General features: G+C 36.4%; 1 protein-coding gene across 1 annotated transcript in view; it reads left to right on the forward strand.

Moving 5' to 3' along the window:
• Positions 1-27,330, forward strand: part of LOC116853389 (mitogen-activated protein kinase 1) — a 97,935-nt gene that overhangs the window by 10,279 nt on the left and 60,326 nt on the right. The window contains exons 2-3 of the mRNA XM_032834456.1: positions 24,701-24,827; positions 24,900-25,010. Coding sequence (XP_032690347.1) covers positions 24,701-24,827; positions 24,900-25,010 — 238 coding nt within the window. The remainder of the gene's footprint in view (positions 1-24,700; positions 24,828-24,899; positions 25,011-27,330) is intronic.

Genomic DNA, 27,330 nt, shown 5'->3' on the forward strand with positions numbered 1-27,330 from the left:
AATAGGTGGTTGCATGTGAAACCGCCCATTTTTGTGCGAAAGAAAAGACAGTGGTTTAATAGCAAATCGACGAACTGGTTTATTCAAAGTATTGCCCATCGGAACAGAATCTTGGCTCATCTTTCGGCCAACAATCGGATTCCACGTAGAAAGAATTCAGGTTCTTTGGAGGCAATCCAGTCATCTAGTCATTTTTTGACTCCTTCGTACGAGGTGAAGTGCAGTGCCGTAAGCGCTGACTGCATCGGCCGGAACAAATGGTAATCGGAGGGAGGGGTGTCTAGAGAAATATAACGGGTGGGGTAGGATTTCCCAGTTTACTCCTTCTAAATACTTTTTGATTGGTTGAGCAACCTGCGACCTGGCATTGTCATGCTGCAAAATCAATTTGTCATGGCAATTCTCCCATTCCGGCCTCTTCTCGTGCAAAGCTCGCTTCAAACGGATCAGTTGTAGTCGAGAACGATCCCCAGTGCTGGTTTCCGACGGTTTTAGCTACTCGTAATATACGACACCCCTCTGATCCCATTAGATACAGAACATGACCTTACTGGCGTGAATGTTTCTCTTTGACGTCGACGGACCTGGTTCTCCGGGACGTACCCATGCTGCTTTTCGCTTCGGATTGTCGAAATAGAGATCCATTTCTCATCTTCAGTCACGATTCGATCGGTTTTCGGAGAAAACCCTTTCGTTGTTGTCGTTCAAGCAGCAGTTCACAAATGGTTTTCCGGCGTTCAATGTCTCGTTCCTTCAATATGTGGGGTACCTAATTTCCTTGCTTGTGCACGTCCCGGGAGCGGTGCACTTGGACACGGTGCATTTGGACACAGCCAATCACAGCACCGTGTGATTAGAGACATTTGTAGGGTCCCTTGGAACAGCGACTTGTGATTGGACTGTGTCCAATTGCCCCGTGTCCAACTGATATACACCCCACGTCCCAGCGTCTGTAGTTGTCTGGAAACTGTTGATTTGTCCACATTTAAGGCTTTGGACAACTCCATCAGCATTTAACTCGAGTCTTCGTCCAATAATGTGTCCAATTCCGTGTCCTCAAATTTTTTGGGTGGTTTTCCTTGTTGTCCATAGAGAAATCACCATTTTGGAAGCGGCGAAACCACTCTTTGCACGTTGTATTCGATGGAGCATGTTCGGCATATACTTCTTCTAGCAAACGATGCGTTTCCGCAGGCGATTTCTTTGCCAGGAAATAATGGAGCATAACTTCCTGCAAATGTGACTTATTTTGAACAAAACTTGCTATAGTAAACACAACCAAAATAGATCATGTTAACGCGTCGCACAAATGTCATCTATGGCGTTTTGGCGGGACTCTATAGACCTGTCATCATGTGTATTGCCAGCTTTCCATTCAAAGAAATAGTGTATCTAACGCCATCTATTGCCAACGAGCGATTTCATGTGCAACTACCTAATATTTTGTATATTAATTTGTAAAGTTCAATGCACTTTATTGCGACACGGACACGCTAAGTATTTTTTGTGTGACTCTTAATTTTATTTTATCTTAATTTTTACATGGTTTCCAATAAAAAGAAGTTAATAGTTACCACATATAGTGTGAATATACACGAAGCTGTTATATATGCAATGGTATTTTCGTTTGATCTAATTATCTTTTAACATCCCTTTTGTAGAAAATAGAAATTTAAATAATATTATGTTTTAACGTCTTTAGATTTATGTTTCCTGAAAGTATGTGAAATATTTGTTTTTATATAATTATATGAACTTTTATATAATTATATGAACTTTTATATAATTATATGAACTTTTATATAAATATAGGAACATATTTGCTTTTATATAATTCTATTCATGTAGGGAAACACATGAATTATTTTCACTTGGTCTAACTACCTGATATCATGTTTTTTGTAAAAAAAAAATAGAAGTTTAAACAATAATATTTCTTATTAACATTTTTAAATTTTACAAATAAAATGTTATTTTACAAATAAAATATTTTATATAGAAACATTAATTTTCGTATAATTCCACTCGTGCAAGCAAGCGCGTGAACTTGGTGTCTCTTTTCACATTTTTTTTTAAAAAAAGGTTGGTTTGTTCGTGTATCGGATTTGCTTTGCTAAAGACAGCGATCCGAAAACGCCGGGTCTGCCTCGCTCGAGGTGTCGTGAGGACGTGAGGAACGGGCGACGGCGCTTGTTCGTTGAACCCTTTCTTTATTAATATAAGGTGTAATAAAAAGAAATCCATTATTTTTGCATGAAATTGAAGGCTTTATTTAGCATAGTTAGAATGATCCGATTTAGGTCAAATATGCACCGTTTTTTTCGATAACTTGTTGCCATTTTGAAAGTAATTTTATTATGCCTCTCTCATAGAAACCCTTGTCCCTATTGGCAAAAAACTGGGACAGTCGATTTTCACAAGCTTCTCTTGAGGTGAATTTTTCACAGGGTTGGGAATTAATGCGTTACTTGTAACGACGTTACTATTTCGTTACTTTTTTTTGGTAACGATTTGGTAACGCCGTTACTTTTTCGTATCAGTAACGAAAAAGTAACGGCGTTACATTTACGTTTACCGTTTGCGCCGGCTCACCGCGTTTCGATCACGACCGTTTTCGCTTGACGTTGTCGTAAGTGACCCACTTTTCATCACCAGTCACCATCCGCTGCAGAAATGGGTCAATTTTGTTGCGATTCAGCAGCGATTCGCAGATGGAAATTCGGTCCATGAGGTTTTTTTGCGTTAACTCGTGTGGCACCCTTACATCGAGCTTCTTTCTGTATCCAACCTTATTCAAGTGGTTTCAAACGGTTTTTTGTGCAATGTTTAGCTCCTGGTCAATCGAAACAGTGCTTACATGACGGTCGGACTCGACGATTTCCATTATTTTATCGACATTTTCGACAATTGGCCTCCCAGAGCGTGGTGCATCTTTGACATCAAAATTACCGGAACGGAATCGACGAAACAAAAATTGCGCGTGATTGGCTGTTACAGTATCAGGACTATAAACACTATTCACATTTTCAGCCGCCTGGCTTGCGTTTTCGCCTTTATCGAAGAAAAACTGTAAAATATGGCGTATTTTCTCTTTGCTGGTGTCCATCTTTGACGCGCGCTCAAACAATATTGAGTCAAACAATCACAAAACTGTCTGAGAAGTTTTTTTAGTACGAAATCTTATCTTCCTAACGCCATCTAGCCGATAAACCGATCGCACTTATACAACGCGAGATACACATTACTAAAGCCATCTATTGGAAAAATAATGGATTTCTTTTTACTACACCTTATAGCTCAATATCAGAGTCACAAAACAATCCGCGAGCTCAATGCGATCGACGATCGGAAACGGAAATTTTCCGTGAGTCACTCTTCGGGTTACAGAATTGACTACGGAGATCTTGTGGAGGTATCTAGCAGATATCCGGCTGACAGAGATCTTCAAACGCGGTGATCTCGGACTCTATTATGCGATCGATCGTCGAGACTCGATGGAACGTCGTTAACACGCACTATATGAAAGATGGCATGGAATCGGTTCACAAATAACTGATGCACTTAACGAGAGCGAGAGCCGTCGACGCGATGTCGCGCGGAACCGACAGAGCACTCCTGCGTACGGAGAGAGAACGGATTTCGCAGCGATAGATCGTTAAAATTAAGATATGAACAGATGTGTTGCCGCGAGAGCAGGTGGCCGCGTGAACATGATGTTCCGAGATTGAATCCGGAACGCGAGAGTACAAGCGCGATCGGAGCAAAAAGCCGCGAAGCGGAGCGGCGAAATCACCATACAGCGGATTTGAATCTTTCGGTACGCAACGAATTGAGAACGATAGTCGGCCTAAATACGAGGAGGATCCGACTATCCAAAATGAGACGTCCACGAAAGAAATTCGAGCTCTGAGATCGCTCCACTACCTGTTGGCTATTCCAATTGCCTGCCACTACGATGACTGCAAGAAGAGTGCTCCGCGACTGCTGCTAAGCGGCCGCATATATCGGTTTTTTGGTAGTGCTCTGGCACTCGCGGATTAGATGTTACAGAAGCGTTAGATCGTCGATCTCAAACATCTCTTTAAAAGGAGATTTATAAAGAAGCTCGCGAGGTTCCTCGGCGCGTGCCGGCCGTTAATTCGCGAAATCATTGTTTCGGTCTTTGTCGCTATGGTAACGGCAGCGAACAACCTGACACGTCGAAGTAGTCGGTAGAGCGGTTCGCGCCGAGATCCGGCGTGCTCACGTGAAGAGCACGTGGCTTCGATCTCGTGCTCGCAGAAAGAACCGGCGACGAAACCGCGATTCGAATCGCGAACAGTTCGGATATCACATCTTTTTCATAAATGATTGAATATCTATTAAACACACACAAATTTGACGTAAGTTTCATAAATAATTATAATTTTACGAGACATGCGTATCAATTTAACAGAAGATACTACTGTATTTCTTCTCTATAGACAGTTGGCTTATACGTACGATGCGAGCGCTCAGTTGCTTTGAAACGGCGAGTGAGGACGAGAATATCATTCTCTTCTTCTCTCTTTCACTCGCTGTTTTAAAAGACGTCGCGTCAGCGAGTGAGAGCGAGAAGGAGAGGATGACATTCTCCCTCTTACTTGCGCGACTCTTGCTTTGTTTTGCGCGAGATACTATCGCGTTTCTTGACACCAATATGTGCACGACCTAACCATGTGGTCCATGTAGGGTTGCCAACTGTTCGGTTTTGGCCCGAACTGTTAGTTTTGTCTAGTGTCCGATTGACTAGTCAAACCAAATGTCATATATTCGGTTTTTAAGTACATCCAATTAATAAAATGTAATTTATATCATAAAGAGAAAAATTTATAAGCTAAGTTTGAATTTCAGTGATGTTTCTTTATTCCAAGCGTCTATTAATGATCATGCACTATGAGAAGCAGTGCCATCTAGGGTTTTCCACTTAAATGCTCTCGTTAAGTGGAACGTACCTTTAGTAAACCGTTTGTCGATTCTAGAAGCACTCCGCTAGTAGGCGTTTGGAACGAGAAAAAATATGTTATATTAAGCTAGAAAAAATATATTATATTAAGATATATTATACTGAGATCTGAATTCTGGTGATTGACATGTTGCATAAGTCTAATAATAATTACAATATAATCAGTCAGTTATTTCAATCTGTGACTCGGTATTGTTTTGTTTTTTGTTTCACGGTGAAAGGTAATTGTGAATTATTTATATTAAGAGACATAGCAGCGATGACCTTGGTCTTGATATGTGTAGAGGTTAGGGTACTGATTTGGAACACGTATAAGTCGTTGAAAGCAAAAGTTATGTAAGTCGGTTTTTTCTAAAATTTAAATTGACATCACCGAAAAACAGAGCAGCTCTCTGTCACTTTCAGCTATCACTTTTACTTTTAACATCTTATATCAAGGTCTTGGCGATTGAAGATGACCTTTAAGACTATGTTCTGTAACTAATTATCAAATAATTTGTTACAGAATCTCAAATTTATTAAAAATGAGTCAGCTAAGAAAAAAGTAAAATAGACTTGGACTATAACTAATGTTATATTAAATTATATTTTATATATTTTATATTTTAACAAATGTTAAAATTTTTCATTTTAATAAACGTTATTAAACGTTTTAAATATTTTAACAAAACCTTTACAACGAATTTCATATGTATATAAAACATTGTAAATTTCATATGTATAAAAAATTTTATTTTATTTTCAATAATATAATATATTTTATAAACAATAGTAATTTTTGTATTATTTTATTCAACCAATTTGTTTTAAAATAGTGTTTGGAAAACGACATTGTAATTTCTTACTAAATTGTCTATTTTGTGAACTTGTTTTATACATAATATTACTGTCCGGTTTGTCCGGTTAGATTTTGTTATCAAAGAGAAAATGTTCGGTAATTTATACTTTTAAATTTGACAATCTTAGGTCCATGCCTCGCTGACTGCGCTGCTGAGTGGTGCCTTTGACGGAGAAAGGCTGAGATGGACATTTATAGAACGTTTCTTAATTATAAATTTTGCTATTTCGGACTTTTCACTAAAATATCTCCTCTCATAAACTATGTAGGACAAATATAAAGATATATTTATTAAACAAATCGACCCCAAAGAATTGATAGAGCCTATCCAGAAATTTGTTTAATTAGCCAAGAAATATTGCCTATGCTGGACTAGTTGGTCGGTGTAAGTTATACGTGGCCGGTCTCACGCCGTTCCTCGCTTCGTGCGTTCACTTGGCGCGAGACGTTACCGCGTCTCTTGATATAATATATGATCTGTTTGGAGGATTTTTAATCCTGAATTGATTAAATTTGCATTAATACAAATATTACAGTTACTTATGTTAATATAAATTTAATCAAGTTTCTTTAGTTAACAAATCAAAATTATACGAGTTGCAAAAATTACTGTAATTTGTAAAAACCATGAGATTTATTTATGTTTGGCTTACGTATGTTTGCAGTTTATCGAGTATCCCAAATTTAAATGTCAAAATTTCGGGAGCATGTGGGGATTGTTAAACTAATAAAAAATTCTTTTAAAGGTTTGATTGTTTTTGCTTCATTTTAAAGAAAATTGCAAAGAAATAAAAAATATTTATTGTTACATATATATTTATTTCATTACATTCATTTATTTATTTACACTTATTTCTATTTTACCTAATAAAAGATTGTTTTTTGCAACAATGCAAACATTGCATCTAGCAATGACAGTTTGTATTGCAGCCAGATACTGTTCTGGTGATATGTTGATGCACTGCAACTACGATTCGGTTACTCTTTTCGATTTCGGTTTTGGTTACTCTTTAGTCGATTGGCAAGGAATAAACTTTTTGCTTGTTACACGAAGATGTCTATGTCAAATCGGGTGATCGAGGTAACCAAGGTACTAATCCTCCACGTCCAGTTTATCATTATAGATAATTTCTGCTCAGTTAAGTTCAAGTAGTTCTACCATAATAATTGCAGCAATCAAAACACTGTATTGAAATGTGATCCTAGCTAGATACATATCCAGTTCTTTACAGCTATTCGCATCTGTCTGGACAGGATTATCTACAAAGATGAGTTAATCATGAAGGACCAGTATTTTGGTCATCCCAATCACCCGATTTGGCAACTATGGATTTCTTCATGTGAAAAGCTTTGAAGCAAAAAGTTGTTCGTTGCCAATTCAAGAGACTCAAAAGAGCAACTGAGAAACAGAATCATAGCTGCAGTTACCAGATATCATCAAAATAATGTCTGATTGCAATGCAAACTGTCAGTATTAGATTTACATTACTGCAAAAGACCAATATTTTGAATAATTCTCTCATTAAGGGTATATTCTGGTTTATAGTGAAAAGACATTTTTTAGAAATTTTTTTGGGCAGTTGGTTACATTTTCTTAAATCGGGCTTTTTTCTCAATATTTATTAATATTTTGATAAAAAAATCAGGTCCACATTGTTTTGTACAAACGTAAATAGCTCCAATAGCACGCAGCAGATGGGCCTTCAAAAATCCGGTACCTCGCTGTGTGATTCCTCCAGGTCGTCAAAATCATCTGAATTAAGAAAACCCAAACTTGTTACGATCATTAGAAGTGTCCGCACAGAGTAGACTACAATAAACAATTTATATTGTAAATTGACAAAGTGATGGCTGTTTGAAAAAAATGTCGATTTTATGCCTAAAATTTTGGCCGTTTTTGTTGCGCTAAAAAAAACTATTGATATCGTAATAATTGTTGTCCGAAGAAAGAAGTATTTTCTACAAGAGGAAAGAAAAACAGGTGATTTGATTGTACGGTTCGTCTACAATCATTCACGCTAGTTAAAAAAATGTGGTTTGGAGAAAAACAGGTTTGAAGTCTCAACTTTACTATCGGGATAATTTTCGCTAAAATTTTGGTACTTATACTTAATCACCTATTCCTGGACCATAGAAGGAGGAGACCGTACTAATTGGCGACGGGACGTCGTGCATTCGAGACCTGCGTATCTTTTCGTTCCAGAAAGAGAGAAAAATATTGAGAGCGCGGTTTGCTAGGCTGGGACTCGAACCCGGGTCTTTCGCTTTCCGGACTACTGCTCTAAACCACTGAGTTATTTGACGTTCTACGCTCACGACATTCTCCTCTACCTAAATAATACCGTTCGGAAGCGACATCTTTAACACGATCCCGAGCGCAGAATCCACGGCGACTACAGAAAGAAACATTGTTACTGTACCAAATGGTGCAGCTGTCAGTCTCTCAAAGTTAAAGATTGCTATCCTTTAAAATCTGCTGTCCTTGTATGCCCGTCCCCACTGTTGCCATTCCTCATCCGGTGCAAATTATAGAAAAAGTCCTGGGGTTGATACTAATTTTTTGGCAGTCCCCGGCTGCTTGGACACGTTTTGCAACGCGCCGAGGGGGGTTCCACCATAGAAGGAAGAAGGCGTATTAGGTGGCGGTGGGATGCCGTGCGTTCGGGACCTGCGTATCTTTTCCAGAATGCGTTTCTCTGCGTTCCAGAGTGAGAAAAATATCGAGAGCATGATTTGCTAGACCGGGACTTGAACTCGGGTCTTTCGCTTGCCGGACAACTGTTCTAATCCACTAAGCTACCTGACGCTCCAGGACTACAATAGACCCTCTGTTTTCTCGAATTATTACGATTTGTCTAGATTCTTTTGTCTCCGAGCCGATTCTTTTCTTTCCTCGCGGGACTTGTAGGTTGTGAGACAGTCAGCTTGCTTTATGCGCTCTGCATCACGTGCCTCTGCGTACTCTTGAACGTATGGCCCAATTTTTATTCTCATGGTCTCCATTATTTTCAAAACGATTGAAACCTTCGTTGAAAATGGAAGCTGCGATGTAACTCGAGATTTCAGTTATTTATAAGCGTTCCTTATATGAAAATTTCCGAAATAGGTTCGAAAAAGTTTGTAGTCATAGCGGATTTGATCGTTGGTCGATAAATAGAAATTATTGGAGTCTTCTCTAATCTGTTGAAAAAGAAGCGAAATTAGCCTTTGCGTGCATGATTTATATTGTTTATGAATTTTATAATTTTGAGAATTCATTTAAATGGTTTTAACTCAATATTCTACACATTTAAAGATATTAAAGATAGCAAACAAACAAAAATTCGATGTTTTGAACTCAACAAACTAGAATGTACCTTTAACCTTTTAGCTGCGGGGGATTTTTCCTTTAAATCGATATCCTAATTTACATGAAATTTATCCATAAAATTGATAAACTTTCTATGTAAAGTCGCCTACTTGACTGCTGGTCGATATATCGACCAGTCCCGCAGGGATGGCAAAAATTGAAGTTAAATTTTTTTTTAAGTTTTTTAAGCTATTCAAACTACATCAGAGGGACTAAAAATGAATATTACATATCTCAGTAGATGAAAAACTATGAAAATTACGATAAAATGTTACATTGTTTATAACAATATTATGCAAAAATGATTTTCGAAAAAATATTCCGCTATATGACTGTCATTTGACTAAAATATTTAGCTGTTTCAAGGCTGGCTTAACCTAGTCTAAGATGACTCAAGACTTAGTCAAGGCTTATTCAAGGCTGACTCATAACTGACTCATAGCTGACTCAAGAATGAAAAGATGAATGAAGAGATGAAAGATAATTGAATAAAGGCTTACTTAAGCTCATTCAAGGATGTATGAAGGAACGAATAAAGACTAACCCATGGCTGACTGATGACTAACCCATGGCTGACTCATGACTGACTCATGGCTGACTCATGACTGACTCATGGCTGACTCATGGCTGATTCATGACTGACTCAAGGATGAATAAACGGAAGAAAAGGGAACCAAAGTTCAATGAAGGAAAGAATGACTGTTGAATGAAAATCGAATGAAGGCTGACTCAAGATTGAGTGAAAGGATGAATAAAGAGTCTATCAAGACTGAATGAAAGAATGAATAAAGTTTGAATGAACTCTAAGTGAAGACTCACGGCTAACTCGTGGCTTACTCGTCGCTTACACGTGGCTGAATGAATGAATGAAAAGACTGGCACTAGGTTGTATGAAGGTCGAGAGAAGGCTGACTCTAAACTAATTCAAGGATTATTATAGAAGTGAATGAAAGGATAAATCAAAGTTGAATGAACTGTGAATGAATTGTGAGTCAAGAGTGGTTCAGAGATGAATAAAAAGCTGAATAGAGGAATGAAGGAAGGTTGAATGAACATATAAATGAAGCCTGAATAATCATTGTTTCAAGATTGAATAAAGGATTCGATTCGATAAAAGAAACACTCCTCCTTTCGCTCTTAGCGTGACCCAGAATCAACGACGTGGACGTGGCGAAAATATGATTCCTTTGGGGTGCTTGATTACCGTGAATCCCCTTGCCTCTCACATCGGGGTGCTTGATTATCGTGAGTCCCCTTGCCTCTCACGTCAAAGGGCTTGATTTTATGGTAAAGTTGCGCGTGTATGGAACATTGCAAATGGGGCACATGTACACCGTTCGACGTGTGGTTTTACGCAACGAGCACAAATGGCACCTTCGACTTGTATCATGCCTCGGGAAATGACGACCAAGTAAGCGAGTTGGAGGACTAACTAAGCGCTGAACTTCTTCATTAGGCTCAAGTTTTAACAGTGATCTGACAATGTGTAATCGAAATTCCGGAAACGATATGTGTTTATTTCTCATTTTATACAAAGCATGAGCATTGGACAGGCATAGATCAGTAAGGTGGAAAAATAATTTGCGATACCACTTCATGGATTTTCGCACTGATTCTGTAATAGATAACTGCCTATCAACGTTATCAACTCCACCCATGTTTAGATTGTAGTCGTAGACACACGTTGGCTTCATTATATCTTCTTTTGTCACGTGATCTTTCTTTCCGGTTGCACAGTATTCAGCTTCATGCACAGTTGTAAGCATGCGAACGCTACGCTTGTCCTCCCACTTCATTGCCATCCATACATCAGAATGAGCGACTTGAATTTCGCCACGTTTTAACTTGGTGTCCAGCTTTGGCATTCCCTTTCTGTTCGCCTTGACGGTCCCACACATTCCTGTATCACGGTCATGTAAAAAATCTGCCAAAGTTGGAGATGTGTACCAGTTGTCAATGTACACAACATGACCCTTATAAAAGTAAGGTTGTAAGAAGTGAGCAACAATATCGCCAGTAATCCCTAAACCGAATTTTTCATAATCCGTGTCTGCACCAGTGTAAATAATGAAGCCCAATACAAAACCAGTCTCGCAGTCTACTAATTCAAAAAGTTTTATGCCAAAACTTTTCAACGGAATGTACTGCTTGAATCGAAGCCTACCCTTTCATAACATAAGACTTTCGTCTATGCACAATTTTTTCCCTGGAATAAGAACTACACGGAACTTTCTGCGTAAGTGGTTTACTACTGCCAGCATTTTCACTAAAGAATGATTTTCTTCTTGTGTGTTGTCATGAAAATGTAAATATCGCAGAATTTGAATGTATCGATTTCGAGTCATCATTTGTCGAAAAATTGGAGTTTGTAATAGAGGATCTGTAGACCAATAACTTTGTAATTCGCCTTTTCGAACGTGGCCCATTAGAATTGAAAGCCCCAGAAATTTTTCTAATTCTTCCTTTGTAAGAAGACTCCATGCTTTCATATGACGACTTTTAACTCCAGGATTTTGAGTTTCATAACGATTTGTTTCCTCAACAATCATTTCAAGCAGTGAAGAATCAAAGAAATAATTGGAATAATCAATAGATCTATTCCCATCTATTGTAACAATCGGATTGATTTCAGAGACGCCGTTGAAATCTTTTACTGATGGGTAAAAATACGCGTCCTCATATATTTGATTCGGATCATAATCGTCGTCACTCAATTCAGCCTCATCACTTTGTTCATTATCTGAGACCGATTCCTCTGGCTCAGACTCACCACTACTCCAAACGTTTCCGTCCATTATACTGAAGTATACAATAAATTATGCAATAAATTATGCAATGAATTATGCAATGAATTATGCAACGGGAATATAAAGTCAATAGTTTAGAAGTACTAAATACTGTGAGATAGTAAACAAAATTATAGAAGGTAACAAAATTATCTCAAAAGAAAACGATAAAAATATATACAAGCAAGATTGACGAAAGATAATAAGAACGATCTTTAGGAGATCTGCAATGAATAGTAAAACGTACCTGATACAACGTCTTGAAACCTGAGTTCGCGTCACCTTCAAAGTGACCTGCAGAGATCAGAATACCAGTACTAGAGATATCTGACAATAAGTGAAGTGTAGAAATCGATGGGAAAATCTTGCAGGATATGTCGATAGTAACTAGGAGGGGGAGGTTCTTTAGGGGAGTATATGAACCACCTGGAAATTTTTTCCAATACTGGTGTAAAAGGACCTAAGATGAAAAGACTATCCACTATCTTTCCTCAGTTCACCATGCTCCTCAACACACAAGCCTCCGAAATGCCAGCAACATCAAAAAGTTCGAAAGACTCAAGTTTTGAGATAGTGACCTTGAAATAATCTTGAAGCTTACTCTTGTCGAGACTGAATCAATTTTTTTCGTACTCAGCGCAAAAAATTACATAGAAATAAAGACTTATAACGCAAATATAAAAAATTTGACAGTTTGACCGTGGAATGACCTTGAAAATGCTATAATTGACACTCGGCACTATTTTTATCGTATTCAGGACAAAAAATACGTAAAAATAGACTCCTATATCACAAATATCGAGTAACTAAAAATTTGACCTTCAAAGTCGTTTTTCAAGGTCAAGGAGTCCTCCAGGAATGTTTGTAACGCATATTTTTATGATATTTAGCCCTGTAAACTATTAAATATTGATTTTTGTCATCCCCTCTTGGTGGTTGATATATCGACTACTCCCGCAGTTAAAAGGTTAAATAAAATATGAATAAATAAGTGTAAAATAAATATAAGTGTAATGAAATAAATATAAGTATAAAATATGAAACCTCTAAAAAACATGTTTGTTTACCTGGTAAACGTTAAATATAACACAACATCGATATTATAACGTTCCACACAACAAAATAACTGTTACATAACATAACGTATTAGGTTGTTGCAAAAGTTCATGAGATTTAGGTTGGAAGAATTGCTTCGTAAAGACGATGCCTAATCAACACCTGAGCTTGCAGGAAAACTAGGAGTTGACTACTCAACAATTGCTTGTCATTTAAATGTAATGGGTAAGATTCAGAAGTTTAGAAAATGGGTTCCACACAAATTATCCAAACTTACGATTCAAAATCGGTACAACATTTGCCTTTCACTGTTGGTTAAGCAGAAAAAAAATTTTGTAACATTGTTACGGATGATGAAAAATGGATTTATTACGACAATCCTAAGAGGCAAAAACATTGGGTGGACTGGTCAATCATCTACATTAACGCCACAACGTAACATCCATAAAGTTTTGTATATCTGGTGGAATTAGGAAGGAAGAAGGAGGAATCAGGAGGAAGACACAGATGGCAAAAATCATAGATTCAGACGGTCAATATTTTGATTAAATATAGTAACCATTTATTTGATATGAATAAAGAAAAATTGCAAAAAAAATTTCATGAGCTTTTGCAACAACCTAATGTTATTTGGTGTTTATTGGGTAAAAAAAGTTGTTCTTTAGAGATTTGCTTGTTTTTACGTTGTACTTTACATTCTTATATATTGTTCATACATTTCATATTTTTTTATATTTCATATTTTATGTTCATTTCATATTTTTTCTTGTTTTTTGTTTATATGTTTGGGTAGTTTACCAATTTCCCACACGCTCCCGAGTTTTGATATTTAAATTTAATACACTTTATGTATCTCTTTCTTTTTCTCTATAATTTTTTTTTTTTTTTTAATAAAATACGTCATTCACGTTTAAGTTTTAACATTAACCATATAACTTTAACATTAACCATTAACTTTTCACTTTTGGTTGACGCAGCATTCTGATATAATTTTTTAAATTTAACATGATATTTTTAATTATAATGTCTTCATCTTTAACATAATTTTTCTCTTTCTCTCAACTTAAGATTTTATAATAAAATTTTGGATATGTAGTTTACATCTTTTGGAATCTTTTTAAAAAGATGTACTTATCGTCATCTATATAATCGTTAAATATATTTATATATATGTATTAACCCTTTCAGTCACAGTGTCCTTTATAAAGAACACCTTTTTGGTCTTTTTTTCATCGTATCTTTTGTTTTCAAAGTGAACTCATGGAGTTTTTTGCATTTTCAGATAGAAAAAGGTTCAAACTTTAAAACGCAGTACATATTTTATGAATGTCTAATAATTTTTATTTCTTATAAATAAATTCATACAAAAAAATGTTTTTTCAAATTTAATTCGTTTATGGCTAATTTCTATAATAAACATTTACTACAAATTATTGTTTTTAATGTTCTTGAGGTCGCTGAATTCAAATTCACCAATAAATTTACAAAATTCAAAATGGCGGATCCAATGTGGCGACCAGTACTACAAAAAAGTGATTATTTTTGTAATCAGCCAATTACTACTGCTTTGAATCATTTATTTTTAATACTATAAATTATTTTCGCTGATATTTTTGGGGTCACTGAGTTCGAATTGGCCATTAGATTATCTGCATTCAAAATGGCGGATCCAATATGTCGACCGGTACAAAAAAGTGATTATTTTTGCGATCACCTAGTTATTTTTGCATCCAATTTTTTGTTTTCAAAATTGATCTCCATATTTTCCCGAATACGATTCTGCCGACAATTTAAAATGTCTGAAATTCAAAATGGCGAATTCAATATGGCGGGTCGAAAATATAAAAAATGACTATTTTTGTAATAATCCTGTTTTTTGTGAGATCTTTCGTTTTCGTCACTGTTATTATTCCTGTTTTTCTGAATGCGAACCGGTCAAAAAAAAAAAAAAATAGCGGATTCAATATGGCAATCCGAAAATATGAAAAGTGATTATTACCGTAATTATATATTCTTTTATATCATATCCTTTGGAGCTATTTATTTTTTCTGATTGCGAACCTGCCAATAAATTTCAACAATTCAAAAAAGCGGATTTATTAGGGCTAGGTAATACTGTTGAAACTCAAAAATTTTACGATAATTCACTATCTTGAATTTGATTTTTGTTTATCGGATCTCTTATTTGAACTCAGCAACCCTAAAAACCTATGAAACCATCTTTAATTTATCAGATTTCACAAAACTGTTAATTGTCTGATCCGCTATCTTGGATCCGCTATCTTAGATTTTATTCTTTTTTGGCCTGATCCCAGATTTGTATTCAGCGACCCTAAAAATCTATCAAATCATTTTTGATTTATCAAATTTCGCAACAGTCAATTTTCTGATCCGCCGTCTTTGATTCGCCATTTTGATTTTGATTTTTGATCTTGATCTTGAATTTGATTTTTTCTGTAGTCTGAATCCAGATTTAGATTCAGCGACCCCAAAAACCTAAAAAACTATCCTTTATATGATGATTGCTACATTCCCTGAATTGCGTGACTGAAAGGGTTAAAATAATTAAAGATGTTAAAAATAACTAAACGTATCAATAAGAATAAAAATAATACAAATAGAAAAAAGTTACAATATATGTTCAGTAGGAAATTGATCAAATTGATCTCGATTTGATGTCGAGTATGAGGTATCGATTTCGGAAAAGACACGGTAATGTCTCGCGTTCCGCCGTCACCTAGTACACCTTCTTGTTTCTATGGTGCAGTCCTCCTCGACGCGTTGCGAAACGTGTCCAAACTCGCGGGGGCTGCCAAAAAATTGGTGTCGACCTTGGAACTTTTTCTATAATTTGCACCGGATGAAGAGGGAAGCATACATGAACAGCATCGGAACGGTGGAGCATACATGGACAGCAAATCTTAAAGGATAGTAACCTTGGACTTTGAGAGACTGCCAATGTTTCTCTCTGTAGTCGCCGTGCGCTCGGGATCGCGTCATAGATGTCGCTTCTGAACGGCATCTCTGAGCGTTATCTAGGGAGAGGAGAATGTCGTGAGCGTGTAGCGTCAGGTAGCTCAGTGGTTTAGAGCAGTCGTCCGGCAAGCGAAAAACACGTGTTCGAGTCTTGGCAAACCGCGCTCTCGATATTTCTTTCTCTCTGGAACGAAAATATACGCAAGTCTCGAACGCACGGCGTTCTTCTGCCACCTAATATGCCCTCCTCCTATAATGAAACCTCTCCCCCCAGCGCGTTGCGAAACGTGTTCAAGAACCTGGGAGCTGCCAAAAAATTGGTTTCGTCTCCGGGGCTTCTATGGCGCGCTAAGTTAAGCACGCGTTAAGCTAAGCGATGCACACGGGCCGCGAGAGCGGCCGTGTATATTTACATGGAGCATCTAGTTGATCGTAGGTAAGATTATTATTTTTGTCATAACAGCTGAAGTGACGAGGTTTTGGGTGGGCTTGATTCCTTGAGTTTATATTACATAAGAAAACTGTTCTTATTTTTGTCTTACATGTCCTGTGAACTGAGATATTTTAACTAAAAGTATGAAATCGCCAACTTTTACGTCTTAGGAATTTCGTCGTTGTTAAAACATACAAGTCAAAAACTAAGTGGCGCCTGTGAACATACTTTCGCCTTGTGCGAATATGCTATGCAATACACACACACATGTGTGTGTAAAAAAGATGTAAAATTCCAACAAAATTACCTTTTTCAAAAAGAGGAAGAAAAGGTACCAAGTACACGCGTCTCAGCATCTATTCCGTTAAAAGGAAACCGTAAAAAAATACTTTAACTTTCGAAAAACTGTTTAATTGCATGGGTTGAGGTAAACGAGAATACGATAATGGAACGATACGAATACGAATATATAGAGCCGTCGACATAAATCCGGAAATTTGTTTACTTATAACGACGATGTCGGCGTAGATTTTGAATGCATATCGCGTTTGTGGCACGTCATGATAAGGTCATTCAAGAGACAATCACCGAACAATTGACAACCAGTAATGAGCTGAGAATATGAGCGGAGGACGGTGATACTTGAAACGCTTTGCGTCGGCAAATCGCTTGCGAAAATAATTGCATGGTTTGGCTACAAAAAGACGCAAGTTTATGTCATAGCTAAGAAGTTCAAAGAGTCCGACAATAAAGAGAAGGTTACTGCTGACCGGGCAATACACAAAAAGCGATTTGATAATGTCATGATACCCCATTTCTTCGAGGAGGGTCTGAAGGTGAACGCCGACGGTGCTAGAGATGGTCAATGTGCTAGAGATGGTTGTAAAGTCCTAGATGGGTAAAATAGCCGTTGGAAGACAATATATGTTCCAGTAAGACTCGGTACTAGTTCATAAGGCAAGGAAAACTCAGACCTGATTTTACAACAATTTGCCCTACCGCTGGTCTCCCTCTAATCTCGACTATTACGTATGCAACCCTTTGACTATTACGTATGGGAGGTGATCGAGGAAAAGGTCAATGCAAAGCATCACAATACCAAAGATGCTCTAAATCCTAAGATCCTCCATCATGAAAATGATGACACATTTGGACAAGGAGGAGGTCAAGTATGCCTACAGCCGCTTTAGATCCAGGCTCGAGAAGGTCGTGAAAGCTGATGGAGGCTACATTGCATAATTTCATTCTTTTATATTCATTGATATTTTGTACCAAATTACATACGAATATATTGATGCTTTCCCTGTATTTTAATTGTGTTTTATTTACATGATGTTTTTCCAAATTTATTTCGACGGTCCTGTACATGGTAAATACGAGTATGGCGAATATGGCAAACACAAATACGGTAATAAACGGGAATGTGATAAACGAGAGCATACGTAAAATATAGTCAATATATCGTTGAAATAAATAACGATATATTGGAGAAAAATATTATCGATGAATTATCGATATTGACCAATATATCGATATTTCGATATTATCGAATTATCGTTACATTCCTACATATAAAGCAGTATAAATTACTATAAATGATAAAACTTATTTAAAAAGTGAAATTACTATTATCTTAATTATTATCAAATATTTTTTAATTAAAATGTTATTTAATAAAATTATTATATGTATTTAGAAATTTTTTCAATAATTAGTAATTTCATACGTGATATGTATCCAGATAGCCAAACCTGCGCGAGAAGATTTTGCGCAGAGTTTGTCAACAATGTCTGTTGACAGAATAGCAACAGATTGCACACAGAAACTGTTTTATCAGTTTCTGAAGACAGATTGGTGATAGACTGCGCACAGAGCCTGCCGACAAACTTTGACAGTAGATTGTGCGCAAATTCTGTTTCATAGATAGGTTATTTAATAGTTTATTTAATTCTATCAAGGGCTATATGTACGCTATTAAATGAGGTAGTTTCATATGCACATCATATAAAACTTCGGGAGTCAAAATAATTATATTTTGCAATAATTGAACACATATGCACAATAAAATACAATTTTTACTTTTTAAAATTGTATTATACATTTCTTATAAAAAAGTAAAAATAATAGAGAAATAAATGATACGAAATAATAGTACGAGTAATAATACGAGTACAGGCATAGAATAGTACAACAGTTAAATGGCCAGTTTAAATGGCCATTTAAAGGCGTATACAAAGTGTTCCATTTTAATCGATCACCTCAAATATCTCTTGAACAGTGCATTTTAGAGAAAAATGTTTCAGATACAAGTTTTGGGATTTCGAGGGGGACATAAGATGATATCATTGATTTGATCTCGAGTGGTGTCGTCAAGATCAGGATAAGGTCACTGAATTTTTTAAAAGGAACCCCCCCCCCATTTTTTATTACATTTTCTTATAGCGTACCTTGAGAGCTTTCCATAATACTATAATAAAATATTTTTTCATTAAATATCTTTCGAGTTAAAAGGCTTCAAAGTTACAATATTGTTGCCATTAATATTGGTACCCAAAGTGTTTGACCGACGGTTAAAACCTTTTGAGTGTTTTCGGGGCCATGACAACATTTGTCAAGGTCAAGGCGATTGGAGGTTGTTTCTAATATTTTCATTTCTTCAAATTTTACAGTGAAAACGAAAATAATAATTTAAAATCATGGGGTAACATGTGGAGTCCGATTGACTCTAAAGGATCATATGAAGGTCATAATGCTTCGTCGGGGCCACAAAGAAGCATACGTGTGAAATTCCATTAATAAATTTCTTTAATAATCATAGATCATATGACCTTCATATGATCCTTTAGAGTCAATCGGACTCCACATGATTTTAAATTATTATTTTCGTTTTCACTGTAAAATTTGAAGAAATGAAAATATTAGGAACAGCCTCCAATCGCCTTGATCTTGACAAATGTTCCTGAACAACATTCAAGAGGTTTTAGCCGTCGGTCAAACACTTTGGGTACCAATGCTAATGGCAACAATTTTGTAACTTTGAAGCCTTTTAACTCGAAAGATACTTAATGAAAAAATATTTTATTATAGTGTTTTGGAAAGCTTTCGAGGTATGCTATAAGAATATGTAATGAAAAATGGGGGATTCCATTTAAAAAATTCAAAGTGACCTTATCCTGACCTTGATGACGCTACTCGAGGTAAAACCAATGATATCATCTTATGTCCCCCTCGAAATCCCAAAACTTTTATCTAAAAACTTTTTCCCTAAAATGCACTGTTCAAGAGATATTTGAGGTGATTGATTAAAATGGGACACCCTGTATATGTTATCCCTGGTAAAAATTGTTCTCATAATTTTTCATACAATTTCTCATCTTATTATTTTTTTAAATGTCATTATGTCATTAAATCTGAACGATTTAACCGTCATGCAATAAATACAGAAGGCAGCAGCACCGAACAAAATATTAGTTTCGCCATATAAGTAAGATTTTTTGTGATGGTTTATTTGAAAATATATCATGCTTCGATTTTGATAAAATTTAATAATCTGAACTGGAAGATCGACCAAATTAACTCGCATATGTAAAAACACAGTATTTTATTAGCACGATGGAAAAATATCATTATCTGTTGTTTTATTTCAGTGATTTTCTATACAGTCCCTGGTAGAAAATTAATTTTAAATTATCGTGCCGGTCTCTTACATTATTTATACGTTAAACGTTTCGTCTATATTTTGCGATTTAAAAGGGGAACAAACTCTAAGATTTTTCTTTAAACCTTAAGTGGGCAATACAAAGCACTTTTTATCAAGTAAGGAATTGGCGTAATGTCTAAGGCGACGGATAATTATCCAAAAGATGTTTCGATTCAAGTTCGAATCTTACCAGAGAAAATCTTAAAAATTATGAAAAAATAATATAGAAAAACTTTTTTTTTCATTGCATTTTACGAGTATTTATGAGAAAGCTCTCATTCTATAAGTAATTATGAAAAATTATGAGAAAATTTTTTACCAAAGATTTAATTGTTGAAGAATCTACGAAACGACAGGATCTGCGCACAATCTGCCGTCAGAGTCTGTCGGCAGGCTCTGCGCGCAATCTGCCGCCAATCTGTTGATAGATTCTGTTAGCAGGATCTGTCGACAAAATTGCAGCACATTGCGGACACAGATGATTATGGATCTGTCGACAAATCCTGCTCGAATCTGTCGCCAATCTGCCGTCAGTCTGCGCACAGATTGTTTACTGGGTATGAAAATATAATTAAATAAATTATCTTTCTTTAAAATCGATTATCTAAAAAAATTTAGATTTAATAAAAAAATGTTTTGAATAAAAAATATTTGTTTTTATTTATTTTCACATAAAACAATGAAAATAGGGATTTTAGTTTAATAAAAATATAGTTAATCTTTATTTGACTTATAGTAGCGCTACTTATAATTGATAGTACTATCTTATATCCCCTTTAATACCAAACAAATTTCATCTATAACATTTTTCCATATGATGTATATTTCATGAGAAATTTGTTATTAACATTATAAATAATTCACCTTGTACATATTAAATATAAATGTTCTTTTAATTCCAGCAAGATATTATACAGATTAAATTAAATTGAATTGATGTCAAATTGATATCGAAAATCGATAAACTATAATACAACAATTAAATTAAACTATGAATTTAACTATGAATTAACTATGAATTTATTAATAGAAGAAACTGTTATCTTACATCGATAATAAAATATACAGATGCATTCCATTATATAGGTCAGGGCTCGGAACAGTTTGCCAATTTCGACCGATTCTCGGGAGCTACACTTTCTATCTCCCTTTTGCCGCACGGCGGGCCACGCAAGTGACGGTCGCGGCCAGTTGCGGCTCCAAGTTTAGAGGCACGACCGTCACTTGCGTGGCCCGCTGGCAAGGGGTAGATAGAAGGCGTAGCTCTCGAGAATCGGCCGAAATTGACAAACTGTTCCGAGCCCTGATATAGATAACACATCGAAAAGTCATCGAGATACGAAAAATTACACAGGCCTGCAAATTTCAGTCCCAAGAAACAGAATATGTAATTCCGAAGGCTTTTAACATGCTGAAGCCGAATCCGTCATCCAAATTTTTCTATCATATCATAATTTGGAGATGTCCTAACTTAAAAGTGTGTAACGATTCGAACAACGATCGTTATGGAAAAAATGGTACAAGAACAAAACCGAGACACCGAAGAGCATCGCACGACAAGAAACCCGGCAAAAACGCGCGAGTAAATAAGCCGCCGAACATCCGCGGTAGATAGCGAATCAAGCGTGATTCGCAAATATAAAGCGTCGCGAATTCTAGATCAAGATCAGATTCCGATCATCCGAGAGGTCCGAATACGATACGAACCTCCGATACCGAGAAAGATTACTGCACCATCTTCTCGAACATCGATTCCTGGTGGATTTCTGTTCGTGAATACGCGACAGGAGTCACTCCGCCGTCGACTCACAGATACGTGACGTCGACCTTGTTCCAACTATCATTCCTGGCAGATTGCTATTCGTGGATATGCAACAGGAATCACTTCGCCGTCGGTTCACGCATACGTGACACCGACACTGTTTAACCAGATCGCTTCTGGCAGATTTCCGTTCGCGGATACGCGACAGGAGTCACTCCGCCGTCGGTTCACGAATACGTGATACCGACACTGTTCCGAATACTGTTCCTGGTGGATTCTCGTGCGCGAATACGCGACAAGAATCGCTCCGCCATCGGCTCACGGATACGTGACGCCGATACGATTGCATATACCGATCATCGTAGACTTCCGTTCGCGCATACGCGACAGAAGTCACTCCGCCGTCGGCTCACGGATTCGTGACGCCGACATTGAACTAACTACCGTAATCCAGCAGATTCCCCGGCCACCGAAAGGCCGGGGAATCAATCCACAGGAAAGGCGTTTAACGCGACCTTCACACCGCGAACCGGATCTCGCCCTCGCTTTAACGCGAGTGAGATCACACCGTTATCGAGTCGCAGCGTGCGAACTCACGTCCGTAGCGTCGAAGCCTCGCTCCGTTGCAGCGCAACTTCGACACCGTGTCATCCGGATCCGCGACAGGATCACACCGACGTCGACTCGCAAGGACGCGAGTCGGCCGCCGAATTACTAGAGATCGCATTCAGGAAGCGAGATCGGGATCACTTCGCGGTGCATAGGCGCGTCCGCGACCGCATCCGCGATCTCGCACGAACGAGCCGGCCTCGTTCGACAACTAAGGCAACAAAGCCAACTAAGGTTCCGCGCACACAGAAGGATTGCCGCAGCAGCCTCTGACTGCCCTATCTGATATACTCAAGGCATCATTGTGTCCACGGTACCGCCACCGAGGCGATACACCGCATACAGCTCCGCGGAGATACTGATTACACCGTGCTGCATCGCATAGCAGCTGATCAAGATAATTGTTAACCGGAATTAAAGAGGCGAGAAGCCGAGAACGTCAACAGACGGATTCACGACGCGACAACAACACCGTCCGCGTCCCGCGCACCGTGCACAGCATCTCGCGAGCCATCACCTAAACAAAACCTCTGACAGCTTGTATACAATCGACCGAAAACCAACGGCATCGACATCAAATATCTGATTTAATGTATCGCAGCAGCTGATTTTAAATATACGACTAAGTTGATTGTTTATTCTATTGTTTCAACATTATTCCGCCTCCTACGAACCCGAACCGGCAAGCGTAATCCGGAACGCGATGTATCGCGGTTATAAGTGTTAAAATGACTATTTTTTGGCGTTTTTAAATATATGTAACTCTGAAATGGTAAGTTATGTGTTAATTTAGGCAACGGATTCGAATTCTGCATGAAAAAGTCTATAAAAGATGATAGTTTAATAAGGAAAAATGATAGAAATAGTACCATCGGAGATTGTTATTGTTACACAATTTATGGTAAGGATTACTTATATTCCTCAACATTAAACCGTAAAAAAACCAGCGCTTCTGAACTTTTTACATAAATTAGTATAAAAAAGCTTTAGGTTTCTTACTTCGTCTATTGTTCAAATAGTAAAATTCAAAATGGCCGGTGAAAAATAGCTGATCAAAGGATACATGCAAGCTTGAAAACTTAAGTTATTTACACATAAAGGATTTTACTATTTGAGCAATAGACTTGAAGTTAGAGATCGAAAGCTTTTTTATACTAATTTATATAAAAAATTCAAAAGTTTTGATTTTTGACGGTTTAATGTTGAAGAACATAAGTGATCCTTACCATAAACAGTGTAACAATAATGACTTTCCTTGATACTGATTCTATTATTATTAAACTTATTAAACTATCATCTTTTATAGATTTTTTAGGACATCTCCGAGTTTTGACGTGATGGGAAAATTTGGATGACGGATTCGGTTTCAGCACGTCAAAAACCTTTGGAATCACGTACTCTGCTTCTTGAGTCTGAGAAAAATTATTTCTTTGCAGGCTTGAGTTATCAATATACTGCAACCTTTGATTCGTGTCCATGAGATCTGATAACATCGATATTCCGAATACTCATTTCTCATTGGCTAGGATGGAATCTTTGATTTTCTAAATTCAAACTTAGCAATATAATGACTGTGCTCCGAGAGCTGTTGGGAAAGTGTTACTACTCAAAATTTATGTATCACATGGCTTATATGAATCGCTCTGTCTGAAAATTTCAGAAATCAATATTTTAAGGCGCTTTAACTATGGGTTGAAAAAACTAGGTTGAAGTGAATTAAAGTGAACTAGATTTCAGTTCATCCAGTTCATAGTAAAGGACTTTTTTTTTTAGTTTGAGCTAATGTACAGGCTCACAACGGATATCGTATTTACCGTCCTATACTACATCAAGCACGATTATTCACCAATCTTTTTTAACTAATAAATCAAAGTTTTACGTAGCTGTTTGTAAAATGGTATGAAACTTTTCCGTTCAGTTTGTTAAATTCTATTACGGTTGTCTCGAATTTTTAGATACTTTATATACTTGTTTCATTTTAACGGTTAAAAAAGCAAACTAGTTCAACTAAAAAGGAACAGATCTAAAGATTTTACCATATGCCCGTTAAAATCGGTGGATAACCAACCGTGTCTTTCTTTCCTTGTTTGTACTTTTTGTACTTTGTATTCAAAATAAAAGATTTAATTAATGCTAAGTGTTAAAAATATTTAATTATTTAAATCATAAATACGGATAAATTCATTTTATATGACTTTCTCTTACAGGTCTGCCTACGACAATATAACGAAAACAAAAGTAGCTATTAAAAAAATTTCTCCGTTCGAACATCAAACATATAGCCAGAGAACTTTAAGAGAAATTAAAATTCTTACGAGGTTTAAGCACGAGAACGTAAGTCCTACATATAAATATATTCTTTTGTGATTCTTACTTTATTATTAATATTGTACTATTTTATAACAGATAATAGACATAAGGGATATATTAAGAGCACCTACTATAGAGCAAATGAAAGACGTATATATTGTTCAATGTTTGATGGAAACTGATTTGTACAAATTATTGAAGACACAGGTAAAGAAGAAATATATATTTGTATATTCGATAATGAATATACAAATCGTATGGAATACTTGCATATAGCAGTTTAGCCTTTTCGGTATGGTATTGCATTATTCAATGGCCGAGAGAAACAAGTTTTAAATGTACTTATTCGTTTACGATACACTGCCTTTCTTTAATTAAGTCCTTTTTAAATATAGACTAATGTAGAGTTCCTCACATCAGAGTTAGGACATTGTCCACTATTTGTAGAGAGAGTGGGTGAGTAAATGAAAGAGAAAGAAACTACAACGTTCTTCGTCATTTTAGTCTTAAGTTCGTTTTGTTTTCTCAAAGCATCATTCTATCTTTCTGTAGCATGTAATGATAAAAGGATTAAAAAGAATGCAGGTTAGTTCGGTATCATGCTTTGTCCTAACTATGATTAAAGGAACTTAGTTTTAGACTAGTGTAGAATTCTTCAAGTAAGAGTCGGGGTTCGTCTTTGAAAGAAACTTTCTTATACATTTATTTATAACATTATTGATAAAAATAGATCTTAATTTCTAAGAAGTTAATTTTTTCCATATATATTTTTCTCCTATCTTAAAATATAACGATTTTTTTTCTACAGAATGTTGTAAAATCTTTTTATGTAATAATCTTCAGATCCACCATTTTCAATCAAACAAAAAACTAGACAAATCAGTAAGAAATCATAATTATCCAGGCTCTTAGGATGGCGTTTCATTTCACGTATTTTTTGCATAACATGCAATCAATAGGAAACGTTACGTATTTTCTGTTACGTGGAATTCAATTTTCTATGTTCCATAAAGCGTAAAAAGTCGGCGGCGTACAATATATAGCCAATCATATCCTGTTCTATTAAGTTATGTCAATAAAAAGGCTAGACATCGTGGTTCATTGGTTACGTTAATTTTTAATACGTTTCATGAACATTAGGAAGTTGGATTTTGCATAACATAGTACATAGGATGTAATATACTATATAGGGTATTTGACACAAAACATATGTTCACCTAGTTCACCAATCTTCTTCTTTTAATATCTAAATTTAGATTTAGTTTAAATTATACGTGGTTGTTTGAAAAATGTCAGGTATTCTTATGCTCGGATTAAAGCTCCTGGCTAGTCACCGCGGCCATATTAGTTGATGACATCAGAAACGAGAAATCGCACACGAATTTCGCGCCCGAATCATTGCAAAATAAAAAGATATGTTAACAAAGCGACACTTGCAATTGATCCTACACACTCGTAAAATGCTTCGAATAGTGTTCATTTTCCGAAATGATCTTTACAACACTGCTAAATATACGTGTGAAAATCGGCTTATTTTGACAGGAGATCAGCTGTGAGATTCGGTGCGGAATATGATAGAATAAGTACTATTATAGTTAAAATATTACAAAAAGCACAGTATCCGGAGTATTTTGTTCACTTCCGCAATTGTGTTATGTGTGATATGTAAGCACTACAGTCAGTAATAATGCCGTGATTCGGACGGAAAAATTTAGGTAGCTGTTACACACATACACACATATACATACATAATTCGCTTTATACATAATTCGCTTTATACATACGATGAACGAAGTTCTTATTCCTACTGATGGCTGTGTCGCCACCGTCAACGCGGACTTCTCGCCTGACTAGCCAGGAGTCTTAAGGCCTGCTATTTCTGGGGCGGCCATATTGGTATTATAACGTCAGAAGTGAGAAATGGCTGCATTCAGCAAAACTCAGCGTTTTGTAAACAGTTTAATGATACATTGCAACAGTTTAGATGTTCTGCTAAACGGGAATTCATTGGGGGCATGTCAGCGCTATATATATAGGGTGTCTCACACTCTCCTCTGGGCATTTTGTGGGGACGTAGAATGGGTTGATGTGAACATAAAAGTCCTATACCGTTTTGCGATATTCGCAATAATTATCGAGATATTAATTGTAGAAAATTTGTGAATGATCATGCAGGATATGGTAAATGAGTTATAATAGCGACGACTGCCGTCATGTACTTACACTTTACGTCAAATTGTACAAAAAAGTCCTTTACCATTTTGCAAATAATCACATAGATTTTTAATTATTAATTAAAGAAGATGAGTGCATTATCACGCAAAATCGTGCAACAATGATTATTTGGAAAATGGTAGAGGACTTTTTTGTTTACTTTGATCTAAAGTATAAGTGCACGACGGCAGTCGTCGCTACTATAACTCACTTATCATATTCTGCATGATTATTCACAAATTTTCTACAATTAATATCTCGATAATTATTGCGAATATCACAAAACGGTATAGGACTTTTATGTTCACATCAA

The sequence above is a fragment of the Odontomachus brunneus genome, unplaced genomic scaffold, assembly GCF_010583005.1.
Source record: "Odontomachus brunneus isolate Ranch 3 - 2012 unplaced genomic scaffold, Obru_v1 Obru_scaffold_312, whole genome shotgun sequence".
NCBI lineage: Eukaryota > Metazoa > Arthropoda > Insecta > Hymenoptera > Formicidae > Odontomachus > Odontomachus brunneus.